Source organism: Schistocerca cancellata, chromosome 4, assembly GCF_023864275.1.
Source record: "Schistocerca cancellata isolate TAMUIC-IGC-003103 chromosome 4, iqSchCanc2.1, whole genome shotgun sequence".
Lineage (NCBI taxonomy): Eukaryota > Metazoa > Arthropoda > Insecta > Orthoptera > Acrididae > Schistocerca > Schistocerca cancellata.
The window spans coordinates 16,104,652-16,120,856 of record NC_064629.1 but is presented as its reverse complement, the minus strand read 5'-3'; the positions used below and the strand labels follow the sequence as shown (position 1 = coordinate 16,120,856).

At 38.8% G+C, this 16,205-nt stretch overlaps 1 protein-coding gene across 1 annotated transcript in view; it reads right to left on the bottom strand.

Annotated features, from left to right (window-relative positions):
- Positions 1-4,127: 4,127 nt before the first annotated feature.
- LOC126183285 (Down syndrome cell adhesion molecule-like protein Dscam2) overlaps positions 4,128-16,205 on the bottom strand; it is a 194,555-nt gene continuing 182,477 nt past the window's right edge. Inside the window, exons 13-14 of the mRNA XM_049925116.1 lie at positions 15,855-16,135; positions 4,128-4,360 (exon numbers count right to left, since the gene is read on the bottom strand). Of these exons, the coding sequence (XP_049781073.1) occupies positions 4,247-4,360; positions 15,855-16,135 (395 nt within the window). The 3' untranslated portion in view covers positions 4,128-4,246. The remainder of the gene's footprint in view (positions 4,361-15,854; positions 16,136-16,205) is intronic.

Below are 16,205 nucleotides of genomic sequence, written 5' to 3'. Positions count from 1 at the left end.
TGTTCTTTATTCCATTGTGATTCCTTGAAGATTGAAATTTTGCTGAACTATCTGTACTGGACTATCGTACAAGCATGTATGGCCAATGTTAATAGCAATGCTTTTCTTAGATTATAAATTTAAAATAACAGTTAATATACTGACACAACAAAGAGATTTTTATGGGTTGTCAGGCTTTTCTTGGGGCAATGACACCTAATACTGCTTTCATTGACAGAATTCAGTTTTTGTGATAGTTGCTTCTGCACTTGTCACTGCTGATCGAGCTAAACCTTAGTGGCCCTGCAGTAGCTATTATGCAGTACTTCGCTTATTGTTTGAACTTGAGCTGTGGCCTTAATTTATCTTCATATCACTTTCATAGCTACAAATAAATACCACATGTGCACATTAATGTCACTTTAATTTACTTTCATGAAACCTCATTACTTCCATCCATCATTTCCTTTCAACAAGTGATCAGAATGTAGCATGAGCTTCAAATGTTGTCAGTACTCCTGGAGATATTTCTTGTGCAACATTCCTCACACTGGAGCCACCATAAAGATTTCCCCTTTGTGCCCCATACTGCCCACAGACATGACTCAACAGAAGCTGGACAAGCTAAAGCCTTCTACTGATCAAAATCAATTTTACAACACATATTCATAACCAATATTTTTGTAGGTATTTTAATTATTTATTTTCAGAATAGCATCAGGTTATGCACATAAATCTGGTGCCCAGAAGTGATCAGAAAAACGTAAATGGACTGAAAAATTTGTGAAAGAGCTACAGAAAAAAATGATAGGTAGCTAGCTACTTTTTGCTGAAAGATAATGCTGTGTCAAGTGTATTTTGCCATCTGATGAAGGAGAGATAAGCAAACAAAAGTTGGAGTGTAATGGATGTAGTGACTATCGCTGTAGTCCACATGACCCTGGGCAATTGTCATATTCATTTAAGAACAGTGACAGAGACATCACTGTTAGAAAGCGTGTTTCAAATATTGACCTTCAAACACTTCAATGGTCTGTAGACAAACAAAGGAGAAATTTTGTCAAGCATCATTTCTACTCCAAATGCCCTAACAACAAATCTTAAGTAAAAAGAGATTGGTTAGTCTGGACTGACAGCTAGAAAAAACTCTGCTCTTGGCCATGCTTTTTATTTCAGAGTGATCCCATACAGCCTATTAGATCTATGTTATCAAAACTAGATGATGGATTTGACTACATAAAAGTAACTTGGAAAGAGCTAACTCTATTCTACTTGACCACAAGAATAGTTTGTTGCATAAAAATAATTATTTAACATGGAGATGTTATGAACAAATCCTGAATGTCGCAGTGTGCACTCCACATTCCAGAAACTATCACAGAATGAAAGAATTTTTTATGTAAGTTGTTAAACATAATTTTAGGTGTTATTACCTTTGTAGTCCCACGAATTATCCCCTGTTAGGGGCAGTAGCCACCAGTTAAGAGAGCTAGATACTGTTAGCCTCTTGGGGTTGATTGAGTTAGTGGCTAAATGTGATCCATTTTTAGGACTGCATACAATTTATGTTAGAAGCTGTCAAGAGAAATATGAAAAGCATGCACACTATTTATTTTGGACAGCATAGAATGAATCTTTTTGTGGGGTCAATACATTAAGAAAACCTTAGAAGAAAGGAAAAATCGGTTTTTTCCCCATTTATTTCCAATTCTACTCTTGATCTGTCTAAGACTGAAGTGAGTGCAGTTACTTTTCCAGATATGACAAAGTCAGCAAAAAGCAAAGGGCTTCCATTTCTTCTTGTAAATGAAATTTATAAGTTGAAGTTATTAATTTATAAATTGAAGTTGTAAATTTATAATTTAAAGTTACAATGTATGTTTCCTGAACTTTGCATTGCACTCAGGATTTTCATTATCCTACAAATAACTATTGCTTCAGGTGAAAGAGGATTCAGTAAATTAGTATTTATGAAAGTCATTTAAGGTCAACTTTAGTCCACAGAAAAATGTAACATTGTTACACTGTTATCATAGAACATAAACTTGTTTCTAAAATGAGCTTCAACAATGTAGTGGATAACTTCATAAGCTGCAAGCATAGAAGATTCAGTGTTCTATTTATCATTGTCCGAAACTGTTCAGCTAACATACTGACAGTTTCAACCAGATTTTTTAAAATCAAGATAAAGAAATATGCTGCAAAGGTTTTGCACTAAATGTTAGGTTTGGTTCTTTTAGCAGCTAATTATTATTATTGTTATTATTTGTACTAATATTTGTATCTCTTCAAATATTGTACATTCAATCAATAAATAAATTACTGACAGTGCACTGAGCAGGCATGTGTGAAACAACACACTAAAGAATCAGTATTTGTGATTGTTGACTCCTATTGGCTGAGAAGGCTTGGGGGCCCTCACAAAAGTTTGACTAGGGGCCCATGAAATCTATGGGTGGACCTTTTGCCATTATGAGGTTGGTCTGAGAAGTCTTGTAAATTTACATGAAAGAATTGAAATTTTTGTTGCTCCTTCCTGCTTGGTAAGCTTGAGTATTGCAAGGATCATACAAAGAATTTCAACAATGTACAGTGTACAGTTCATTGTTGACAGCTGTCTTAATTGGTCAGTTTGTTGAATGCAACTGAAAATGGAGGAAAAACAAGTTTTGTGTTTCTGTTAAATATTTTCAATTGAAGGGTTGGACTGCTGCACAAATCCAAACAGAACTAGACAAAGTTCACACAGACTCTGCACCATCATTGAAGACCATTTACTTTTGGATTCATGAATTTAAATGTGGTCAACAAGCACTGAAATCGAAATGTGCTCAGGTCATCTAGGTCCAGTCACCACAAAGGAAATCACTATTAAAATCCATGATACATTAATGCAAGAACAGAATAAAAATTTGTGAGATTTCTGAGACTGTGGGCATCTCCAATAGGTGACTGCATAATATCCTGCAAGAAGAATTGGCTGAGAAGAAGCGGTGTACAAACTGGGTGCCACAATTGCTCACAGTCAACCAAAAGCACATCCAGCACAACATTTCAACACAATGTCTGATGATGTTCAATCACAATCCATGAGACTGTGCTGATTTGTGGCAGTTGATGAAACCTCAATCCATTATTACATGTCAGAGTGAAAATGGCAGTCAAAACAACAGACAAAGGTGGCAACAGAGCACTGAAGAAGCAAAGATTATTTTGTCAGCTAGTTATGTGATGGCCACTGTGTTTTGGGATCCCCAGGGAATAAACCTAATAGATAACTTGGAAAAAAACCAGAACCACAACTGGACTCTATTATGCTTCATTGTTCGCTCATCTGAAACTTGGTTGGCTGAAAAAAGACCAAGGTTGGATTGAAAAAAGGTACTCTTTCACCAGGATAATGGAACATCCCACACATCATCAATATCCATGGCAGACGTGCATGGATCTGCTTTGAACTGGTTCCACACCAACCCTCTTCACCAGGCTTAGCCCCACACGACTTCTTCCTGTTCCCTAACTTGAAACATTGGCTTTCTGGGAAGAAATTTTCATTAAATAAGGAAGTGCTGGTTGCAGTCAACAAGTATTTTGCAGAGTATAACAGAAACTATTTCTCGAATGCAATGAAAAAGCTGGAGGATCACTGGACCAAGTGTATTTCCCTCAGAGGAGACTATGTCAAGGAGTAAGGCAAGTTGTTTAAAAAACAAACATTGTTTTCCTTGCTTTTTTATCAGATTTATCAAACAGTCTATGTATAATTTCTGAAATATTAGCTTTCTGTGCTGCTCTGAATGTTACTGACATTGTATCATATGTCATGTAGAAGTATAAAAATGTGTGCTTAGAAAGTTATTTCTTTCTCCCAAATACTCTGTGTCAAAGTTGTTCTGAAACCATTCTCTCTTCCTTACTATTTTGATACAAGGCAAAGTTTTGGATTCAGAACCATACAGAAAAAATAAATATAAAAGAACAGTAAAGACATATCAATCAAACAAGATGACAATTCTCTCAAGAGGTTTTAATCACGATTTGTTACAAACATTATTGTCAAATACAAATACATTATATACAACACAGTTTACATAGATATTCATTGTACCTGAGATGGGAAAACACTATTATACAATGTCTTAATTACAATACACAACTCATTAAAAAATATTATTCATGAAAAGGCACTTAGTAAATTGTATTGTATAACAAATTTCCTTTAGTGGCAATAATGCATAATGCTCCATGATACTGAGAAGGTTGGCCACTAGTATCTATGAGCCTGGTACAAATTATGAAGTGGTATCCACTCAGATCCTTCATTACTACACTGTGAATTCTCTTGGATTTTTGAATATGTCAGTTCTGTACAACAGTCAGGCTGAAAAAATAAAATAAATGATGAGTTAATTTGGCTGCCATATTATCTTCCTGTAAAATGAAAATTCAGGTTAAATTATTGCTCTTCAGAAATGATAACACTAGGTAAGCAACACAAATCTCTTGGAAACACTGTAACTGCAGGTACACAATTGATAAGGTACATACTTCATTATTGTACATATTTAATCAACCTGATTTTACATGCTCCCACTACTCACTCCTCAGGGCAGGAATAATTCCATCACATCAAGGTTTTTTATATTTGCTGGTGTGATTGTTTTGTCATACTTGTCTTGCTGTTTAGGACAACTCATTGTCACACTTGTAGTCACACTTCTTTGATTTCGTCTCTTCCTCAGACAAGGGATCTGGTCTCCAATGCCCTAGTTTTTTGTGGCTAACTTTTCCTGGTAGTTTTCTTTTCTGTTAGCACTTAATATGGGTTTGGTAGAGCTCATGTTGACACTCTGCAGGAAAGCCAGTTCCTGCACAGTAGACAACCAACGCCAAACACAAACTGCTGTTTGCAGAAATGATTAAATTCAAGTAGTACTATCTACCAATGAGTTCACTTCATTAGAATGCAAATGAGGCACTGAGGGCCATAAGGACCAAATCCACACCATCTTCAACCCCCTATATTTAAGTGAATATCAGATAAACCAGTGAGACACCTTTTTGTGAATGTTCAGATATATATGCAATGTGGGCCTACAGTACAGATAAACCTGACCCACCACAAGATCAACAGATGTCAGAAGCATGTCTCAGAATTGATAATGATGTGCTTTATGGTTTTCAGTGACTCAGGTGAATTACTTTAGGATAAAATCCAAAACTTAATGTACTGTATCTCACTCATAATACCCAAAAAAATAGGTTTTTTCATCGGTGTAACTACAATATACACTGACATCTGATCTAATTTTACCATATAGAGAATGCATTCGCATAACTGTGGAGTGTGCTACTGCCTAGCTGGATTTATTCAAGCAAACATAGATAAAAGTATGCTGCAGTGTACTACCACCTGTTGGCATTGATGTAAACTTGTAGTTGAGTGGTAAGGGCTAGCAGTGCACACAGTGAACCATGCACATTGTTTATCAAATCCGTATGTATTTGGCAATTATGTCACACCAGTTGCACATGCGCAGAAGCTCCTTAAAATGTGCACAACTGAAGATGTGCTTGTAACCTTGGTGCCAAGGAGCAACATGTAGCACAGTGTAGTAGATTTAGTGCCATGTATTTCAGATTACCACATCTACATTATATCTAACTGCATTCAAAGGAAAACAGCCAATAAATCTGCAAGGTGACAAAAGTTAGGGTGTTCACATACTCTCGTGTTCTTGCACAGCAGCTGCCACTGCTGATGTGTTCTCTGTATCATGTTTTAAAATTCCTGTATGTCATGCTTATGGATATTGTATCACAACTTTGACATTCAAGTTTATATACTCCTGATCCCTGGAATTTACCCTCTTGATTGTTGGATGGCTTAAGTTTGATTGGAGGGTATGCACAGTTTTATATGCTATTTGGAAGCCCTGTTTCTTTAGTATGTTTGCCATTCTGTGTATTTATTTATGTGTGTAAGTCATAGTGTATCATCTGCTTCTTTTCTGTGTGATGTTGTCATTTTGCGTGTGTGTGTCAAGTGTGTTTGTGAGTTTGCAGCTTGTGAGTTATCTTGTATTTGGGAAACATTGTGTTTGTTTTTTATCTGTGTTTTTGTTTTTTGGCTGTGTCTGTGTACTGCATGTATGTCATACCCTCTGTTCCTTGCTATTTGTATGTAGAAACAAGGAAAAAGATAAAACGAGAATAAACAACCATGACAAATACCTTATACAAATGCAAGAAAACTTCCACATTCAGAAATCCATTGCTGAAAACAAACATGTGATAAATTACCAAACAAACATCAGTACAGACTCCATACTACATTTAATAACAGAAGAGACAAGATGAAAATCATCCCTCTTGCACCTGCAGCCACATTAAAACAAGTACTACCTTCCCCCCTCTTTCTCTCTTTCTCTTTCTCTCTCTCTCTCTCTCTCTCTCTCTCTCTCTCTCTCTCTCTCTCTCCCTCTTGCCTTCTGGTTGCCTCCCCCCCTCCCTCCCTCCCTCCCTCCCTGCCTCACACACACACACACACACACACACACACACACACACACACACACACACACACACACACACACTGTCACAAAATGTAAACCAAATCGTAAAAATATGTACATAATCCAGGCCACTGAATATGCCTTGCAGAGAATAAAGGTGAAATGCATATGGCACAAAAATTGTGTTTCATTGAGTTGTAGTTAGATGGTCAACAAGTAAAACTTAACAGTATATCATAATATTACACATAACTGAGAAAGACAGGACTACAAAAGTTGAAGATTGATTCAACAGTTTGCTGTCCTGCTCTCGCAGACTATGTCGAATGGGAGGCGGCAGACAACCTCCACTCCAGTGACCACTTTCCTATTAATGTCTACCTTTAACAAAGAATGAAGCCTGAGGGAAAACCACCCAAGTCTATACTATGCGAGGAAAACTGGATGCTCTATAGCCAGTTTGCTGTGCTTGAGCACAGAGACAGTGCCCACGACTTGGTAGGTCACATTACCAATGTGTTTCACTCTGCCGCTGATGCATGTATATCTAAATCATCAGGCCATCAGAAAAGGCAACCTGTTCCTTGGTGGAAAGAGCAGTGTTATTGTACTATACAGGACAGGTGGACAGCACTGTGCAGATTTACGTATAGTCCAACAGCAAAGGACCTTCAAGCCTTTTGGTTAGCAAGAGCAAAAGCCAGATGAACAGAGAAGGAGAGCAAGAAGTAATCATGCCACAAGTTTCTGAAGTTCATTAATTGGTCAGTTTCCACCACTGCAGTATGGGAATCTACAAGGAAGATGAAACTTCCTGGCAGATTAAAACTGTGTGCCCGACCGAGACTCGAACTTGGGACCTTTGCCTTTCGCAGGCAAGTGCTCTACCATCTGAGCTACCGAAGCACGACTCACACCCGGTCTCACAGCTTTACTTCTGCCAGTATCTCGTCTCCTACCTTCCAAACTTTACAGAAGGTCTCCTGCGAACCGTGAGTCATGCTTCGGTAGCTCAGATGGTAGAACACTTGCCCGCGAAAGGCAAAGGTCCCGAGTTCGAGTCTCGGTCGGGCACACAGTTTTAATCTGCCCAGAAGTTTCATACCAGTGCACACTCCGCTGCAGCGTGGAAATCTCATTCTATAAGGAAGATAGCTGGGAAAAGGATGTCATGTCCATTAGCTCCCATATAGGAAAAAGGAGTCCTGAAAGTCGCACTTGCAGATATTGCTCAGACAATGGTATGGAACTTTTCCAGTGTCACATCACCCATGAGTCTGGTTGCAGGTCTCCACACCAAGCATGAAATTCAAGAGAGGAGATGTCTTCCTTTTGCCTCAAACAATGCAGATGCGTATATCCTTCCATTCTCCATGTGGGAATTGGACACAGCATTAACCATAGCTCTCAAGACCAGCCCAGGGCCACAGTTAATAACTTATGTAATCCTGCGGCACCTTAATCCTGAATCCAAAGAAATCTTTCTTACTTTCTTTAATAAGATATGGAGAGATAGGGAATATCTTGTCCCCTGGAAGGAGTCAATAATAATCCCCATTCTTAAGCCAGGGAAGGACCACAGACTCCCAAGCAGCTATCAGAGTGTCACTCTAGCCAGCTGTGTACAAAAGACATTAGAGCAGATGATCAACTCCTGACTAGTCTTGACTCTGGAATCTAGAAATCTCCCCAGTCATTTACAGTGTGGATTTGGAAGATATTGTTCCCACTTTTGATATCCTCACCCTACAGGAAGAAGCTATGCATGAAGCATTCCTAGGAAAGCAGCATGTAATATCCATCTTTTCTGACATTGAAAAGTCATACAACACTACATGGAGATGCAATATACTTTGTCAGCTACTTCAATGGGGTTTCATGGCCACCTCCCCATTTTCTGTGGTCCTTTCTTGTTGAACACTATTTTCAGTATAGAATATGGAATACACTTTCCGACAGATTTTTCTCAAGTTCATGGTATACCACAGGGGAGTGTTTTAAGCATAATTGTTTGCAACTGCAATCAGTGGCATATTGTCTGCAGTGAGAAGTCCTGTGCAGTGCTCATTGTTTTTGGGGGATTTTTCCGTATTGTGTTCCATTTCTAATCCCATATGTTCCTCTTGTCAGTTACAGTTTACAGTTAGGAGACTAGAAGAATGGTCTGCTTGAACAGGTTTTAATTTATCTCCATAAAAAGCAGCATGTATTGATTTTAATCATGATCATTCCCTTTTTACACTCCCAGAACTAAGATTGTGGGACACTGTTTTACATTTTAAGGAGATGGTGTGGTTTTTAGGTATCTTATTTGATAGCAAATTTACTTGGCTGTCACTTCTGAAGAAGCTTAAAATAAGAGCCCTTAAAGTGATGGATATCATGAAGTGCTTGAATGGGAAGACCTGGAGTGCAGATAGATCCTGCTTCCTGCAGTTTCATGTGATCTCTTCTTCAGTATGGTTGAACAGCCTATGGCTCAGCATGACCAACATATTTAAAGATGCTGGACTCCATACACCATGAGGGCATCAGATTAGCGATGGGAGCTGATAGGATAAGCCCATACTGAGCTTGTCTGCAGAACCAGGTGAGCTGCCATTAGCTGCTTGGTGGCTGTTTCTTGTGGCTAAACAGGAGCTCAAACTCTGATTGTTTCCAACTTCACTGCTTTCCTTGCAACTATTAATATCCAAAAAACCTAGGACAACTCTGTAACACTTGTCCATGAGGGATGAAACCTTTGGGTATATAGACAAAACAGCATTTATTGGATCTAGGAATGTTTCCGACAAACATACAGAAAGAGGTTTGGTGCAAAGTACCGCCCTGGTTGTTACTGAAGCCTAGAACAATTTTAGATTTGACAAACAACAAATTGTTCACTTCTGACTATGATATTAAGAATAAATTTATTAACATTTTAACTGAGTACCAGGACTCTAGCATAATATACACCGAAGCAACAGAGAAACTGGTATAGGGATGCATATTCAAATACAGAGATATGTAAACAAGCAGAATATGATGCTGTGGTTGGTAACACCTTTATAAGACAACAAGTATCTGGCACAGCTTTTAGATAAGTTACTGTTGCTACAATGGCACATTATCAAGATTTAAGTGAGTTTGAATGTGGTGTTGTAATCGGTGCACGAGCGATGGAACACAACATCTCTGAGGTAGTGATGAAGTGGGGATTTTCCCATACGACCATTTCATAAGTGTACTGTGAATATCAAGAATCTGGTAAAACATCAAATCTCTATCATCTCTGAGGCCAGAAAAAGATCCTGCAAGAACAGGACCAATGATGACCGAAGAGAATTGTTCAATATGGCAAAAGTGCAACCCTACTGCAAATTTCTGCAAATTTCAATGCTGGGCCATCATCAAGTGTCAGTGTGCAAACCATTCACCAAAACATCATTGATATGGGCCTTTGGAGCTGAAGGTCCACTTGTGCACCCTTGATGACTGCATGAGACAAACCTTTATGCCTCAACTGGGCCCATCAACACTGACATTGGGCTGTTGATGACTGGTCGGATGAGTCTTGTTTCAAATTGTATTGGGCAGATGGACATGTACGGATATGGAGACAACCTCATGAATCCCTGGACCCTGGATGTCCGCAGGGGACTGTTCAAGATGGTGGAAACTCTGTAATGGTGTGGGGCATGTGCAATTGGAGTAATATTGAACCCTTGATACGTCTAGATATGACTCTGGCAGGTGGTACATACATAAGCATCCTGTCTGATCACCTGAATCCATTCATGTCCATTGTGCATGCCAATGGACTTGACAATTCCAGCAGGACAATGTGACACCCTACATGTCCAGAATTGCTATAGAGTGGCTCCAGGAACACTCTTCTCCTAAGTTTAAACATTTTTGCTGACAACCAAACTCCCCAGACATGAACATTATTGTGCATATCTGGGATGCCTTGCGACATTCTGTCCAGAAGAGATATCCATCCTCTCATACTCTTATGGATTTATGGACAGCTCTGAAGGATTCATAGTGTCAATACCCTCCAGCACTACTTCAGACATTAGTCATGCCCATGCCAGATTGTGTTGTGGCACTTCGGTGTGCTCGCAGGTCGCTACATGATGTTAGGCAGGTGTACCAGTTTATTTGGCTCTTCAGTGTATATGCAGATGGTCCAAACAGTAGGATTCTATCAGTTGTTCTGTCATTTTTCATGCCTGTCTTCAGGTTCTGTCTGCCTAGTGATTTTATTACCTTTGATGCTGAGCTCTATGGGATTCTTCAAGCAGTGGACCAGATGAAACGTGATCATGGATCTAAATTTCTCATCTGCTCTGATTTACTTAGTGCCCTGCAGACCACCCAGTATATGTTCCCAGCAGATAGAACTGTTCAGAACATCCATGATGGCATCTTGCACAGGGACAAAGAAAGAAGCTCTCATTCTGCTGGGTACCAGGAAACATGGGTATCCATTGGAATGAGTTAGCCAGTACCACAACCAAGGAGGTATGTACCCTTCCCAACTTAACAGACTGTCCTATCCCTCGGTGTGCTGCACTGTCATTACTGCGTAGGTCTATCATGCATCTTTGGGAGGAAGAGTGGCTGGACGTGACGGATAAGAAGTTGCGATCAATAAAAGAGACTGTGAGCCATGGCCCATCTCCTTCTGGGCAGTTACAATTGATGAAATCCATTAACATGACTTTGAATAGGACACAGTTCACTGACCCATCACCCACTTTCCAGATGTGAAGAACCACCTTTCAGAATTTACTGTACTGGTCTTGCAGTTTGCAAAGTAATTGTGTCAAATGCAATTGTTAGCTTGGACATCCCAATGCCTACTGAACTCAGAATGACTTTATTTCCACCCAATGGGCACTTTTCCTCTGCAGACTACAACAGTTATGTCACAAATGGCTAAAATTAATAAGTATTGTACATTAAACCTTCGACCTGTATATGCTGGGCGAGGTTGTGATAGATGGCAAACACATGCAATGGTTTAAAACTCCTGTTGGAAAGGTGGTGCAAAAGCAAAGAGAGCTTCATCACCAATTTACATGAATTCATAGACTTGCTTATGAATGAAACCTGAAGAAAGCCAAAAAGAGAGTGAGAAGAGCAATGTGAGTAGTGTGTGATGAATTCTAAAGTAAAATATTGCTGAAAAATCAGTGTAAAATTCCTAAGGATTTACAGTCTCATTTAAAATTACTAAGCAGGTCAAAATCAACTATTGAGCCCCTCAGTGACTATACTGGCACCAAAATGGAAGATGACAGAAAGAGGACCTAAATACGGAATTCATTGTTCCAAAATTGGCTCACTAAGGAAGACTGTCATATTGTTTTTTTTTTTTTTCTATGAACCATCACAAAAATGTCAAGATAGTGGATATTGAGATAAGTGATCACAGAAAACTAAACTGACTAAAATTGCTGAACAGCGGGAGATGACCTGGACCATATGAGCTACCTACAAGATTCTGCATTATGCGAAAGAAATTGTTTTCATAGTAGCAGTTTATTGTATACAGCTGTAGCTGTGGATGATACCAGGTGATGGAACAGATCACAGGTCACTCACATTTTTACGAAGGGTCATCAGACAGATGCTCAAAACTATAGGCCTGTACCACTGACACCAACATGTTGTAGAATTATGTTCATGCATTATGATCTTTTATGTCTCTTCTACAAAAATCAGCACTGATTGAGCAAACAGGGATAATGTGAAACTCATTTTGCTCTGTTAGTAGCTGGCCTGAGAATGCCATAGACAACAGCATGCATCTTGATTTCCACAAGACACTTGACACAATTCTCCATTGTCATTTAATGAACAAAATACAACCTTATCATGGATTGGTCCAGATTTATGACTTGTGTTAGGACTTTGTAGCAGATGGAAGTCAACATGTAATTTTTAACAGGGCAAAATGGACAGTTGTGAGGGAGTGTCGGAAGCTCTGTGAGACTGTTCATGGAACATACTACTCCCTACAGCAGGGAAGCACAGACCACAGCCTGCATGGGGGCCACCATTGTTCTGATGACTCGCCTCTCACTGTTCATTCTTATAAAATCTTGTTTTGCTCATCTTTCATTTCCTCCCAGAAAGGAGAGGGCAGGCCTTTGAAGAACTTTGTGTAATGAGCCATTTCATTCTATTTGACGCTGGGGGCAGGGAGATCCCAATTTGGAATAATAACTCATCTAATGGCACAAAAGTTTTGAAGCTGTGGAACAATGCAGTCGCAGCAAAAAAAGCTGCATTTGAGCCTGCAGAACATGACATTGTATAGTTGTTAGTGTTTCATGTATTCTACACACAATATCTTACATTAATGATTTTCATCAGTCTACTCATTAGCATACGGTCCTTTTTTTTGGCCCTTACCTAATCACAGTGAGGGGTTTGTGGCCCACAGTACTAACAAGTTTGTACACCCATGGTCTACAGTAATGGTTCCCAACCTGGACATAACTATACCCCAAGTGGGGAAGATTTAGTGACCATTCTAAATTGATTTGTTAAAAGTAGTCTCTATCATCAAAACTTCACTACACTCTAACACATAACATTTCATCACCATCATCATCATTGTCGTCATCATAACCATCATCATCAGCCATGTGATATCCACTGCTGGACAAGAGCTTCCTCTAGATGTTTGCATGCACTATCAGCTTCAGCAATATGAATCAGTGTTGCACCTGCATATCTTCTCATGTCATCTACCTACCTTCCATGAGTGTATCTTCTCAGCCTTTTCTTATTTCTTGGAATCCTGAAAATAGTTTTCTTTGGATTCTGCTTTCCACCTTCATGAGAATTGTCCAGCTAACCTCTATTTTTCTTTTATCACTGTCATAATTATGTTCCCCATGCTAATTTGTTCCCTGATCCATTTATTTGCCATACTGTCTCTCCCAGTAATTTGTAACATGTATCTCTCGATATGTTGAATGGTCATGTCTCACTGTCACGAGAAAAAATTGCTTACACAAACTGTTTGTTAATGTTCAGTTCCATTCACATTAAAAGTCTCATTTTCAAAATTTATTTACTTTACCAAGGTCAGTTTTACTCTTGTATTTACAGCTTTTGGTAGTCATCCAGTAGCAGCAATCACTTTCCATCAGTAATAGATTTTAATAGCAACTATTTTTTCAGATTTGTAAAACTGTATTGGGCTTCTAAGATCAGTTTCAGAGGATAAAGGAATATTTTCAGGTAATGAAATTTGAGGCAAAGTACAATTTCCTGGATACTGTACAGGCTTTGTTTAGGATATTGCATGACATCTGATAATGTTAAGGGGTAATGGTCTCAGCAATGTCAGGAACCACTGGCTTTAGTACCAGAAGTCTGTAGTGAAATGCAGGAAGACCTGTACAGGATCAATGACTGGTGCAGAGACTGGCAGTTGACCTTGTATATAAACAAAAGTAATGCATTGCATGTAAATAGATGGAAACAGTACCATCTGTAAAATACCTGCCCATAACAACCTGTTATGACCACATAAAACTAATTACAGGAAATCAGATACCATATAGAGATTCACTGGGAGAATATCAACCAAAAGTAATTCATCTATGAAAGAAGTTGCTTACAAAACATTCATTTGACCAGCTCTTTAGTACTGCACATCAGTCTGCGATCCTTACCATGGTGGACTAACAAAAAGACAGGGAAGATTCAAACAAGGGAAGTATGTTCCATTATGGCATCATTTAGTACAATAGCATTATGCTCAGAAAACTGCAGAGGAAAATGCTATAAGAGAGATATTGTGAATCATGAAGAGGTCTGCTGTTGAGAGTCTGTGAGCTGATGTTTCAATAGGAGTCAGCCAACATATTACGTCTTTTCACATATGTCCCACAAAATGACCACAATGAGATAATCAGTGAAATTAGAACTTGTATGGGGGTTTACCAATGATCATTCCTCCTATGCACCATTCTCAAATGGAAGAAGAAAGTGGGAAATAATAGTGCTACCTCCACCACACGCCATAAAGCGACTTATGGAGTACAGATACAGTCAGTGAAAAGATCTTCATCACCAGGACCTGAACTGCCGACCCGAAAATCATCTACATCTACATCTGCACTCAAAAAGCAGCAATAGTGTTTGTACCAGAGAATATTTGTTGTGCTATATTTATTTATTTCCCCTTACTATTACATGGGAAGAAAGTCTGCTGGAACTCCTTCGCAAGAGCCCAAACTCTGTAATTTTGTCATTATGATAATTAGAGGATCTTGGAGAAGTAATATGTTTCATGCCCTGTTTCTGAATATGGGCTCTTGGAATCATGTCAGTAAGGCTCATTATGACAAACAGCACATTTCTTGAAATGTCACCCACAACAGTTTGTTGACCATTTTTGTGACACTCTCATGATGACTAAATGAATCCATGATGAACTGCAAGGCTCTGTTTTGAATCTTTCTATTGCCTCTGTTAATCCAGCTTAGTAAGGGTCCCAGACTGACAAACAATACTCGAGAATGCAGCTTGGTGACATCAACAACCACTGATATTTTGACAATGTCACCTGGCTGCATTCCTGTAAGTTATTTGAACACTGTATACACCAGAAGAAACTCAGGTCTCACATTACTCAGGAAATCATCAAAAAAGTATTGTGTAAGAGACCTCTTTTAGCATGAATTACACTTTCTTTGGACTCTTCCAATAAATCCAAGTCTGGTATCTGCCTTCTGCATTTATAGTGCTCTGGGCACACACACACACACACACACACACACACACACACACACACACACACACACACATACACACACACACACATGTATGTGATTTCAGTGACTGATGTGCATATGTGCATTCAGCAAGACCAAATATGAAGGATTTCTATGGGAAAATATACTGTTTCAGTGTCACAGAAACTTTTAATGCATTACATTTGAAACTATTAAGAATATATGTTTTTAATTTTGAACTAATCACTACTTTTATAAAAATGTCTTGTACATTGTAATGATTGTAATGTACATTGGTCAAGTGACCTGATATAACCCCCCCCCCCCCCCCCTTTTCCAATTAGACTCCCACACAGGTACCATCCTTAGCCTTTCCCTGTTCCATATTCTAATGTTGAGATAGCCATTCATTTGGCAGTAACAGGAGCAAGTTTCTCTGACCCTGGGATGTGAGGGATCTACCAATTGAGAGGACAAGAGGTCTTGCCATTACAGCACCATTAAGTAATTTTCAGACAGAAATATTATAGCTACTTCAATAAATGATGCCTTAACAAACAACAAAAACTCACAAAGAATGCATTCATTTCCTATTGTCCAAAAATATACTTACCTTTTCTGAGATCTTAACATTTCCAGTGTAGTGAACAGATCCAGATGACACACGTGACTCAATATTTTCAGCATTTTTCATTGATCCTTCTAAAGGAACTCGAAATGTTGCATAGGGGCTTATGCCTTTTCTATGAGAATGTGAAACTTGCAGTGGTGTAGGCAGGTACACAGACTCCTGTGGTGTTGCACTTAGTGCAACCAGTCCATCATCACTGTCATAAATGGGTGCAACAGTCCTCTTATCTGCTTCTGACATTAAATCCTTCTTCAATGGTTTATCTGGAAGACATGAAATATAATTTTCATTAATCTGTTCCTAAAAACAACATATCGTAGACATATTTTTCTC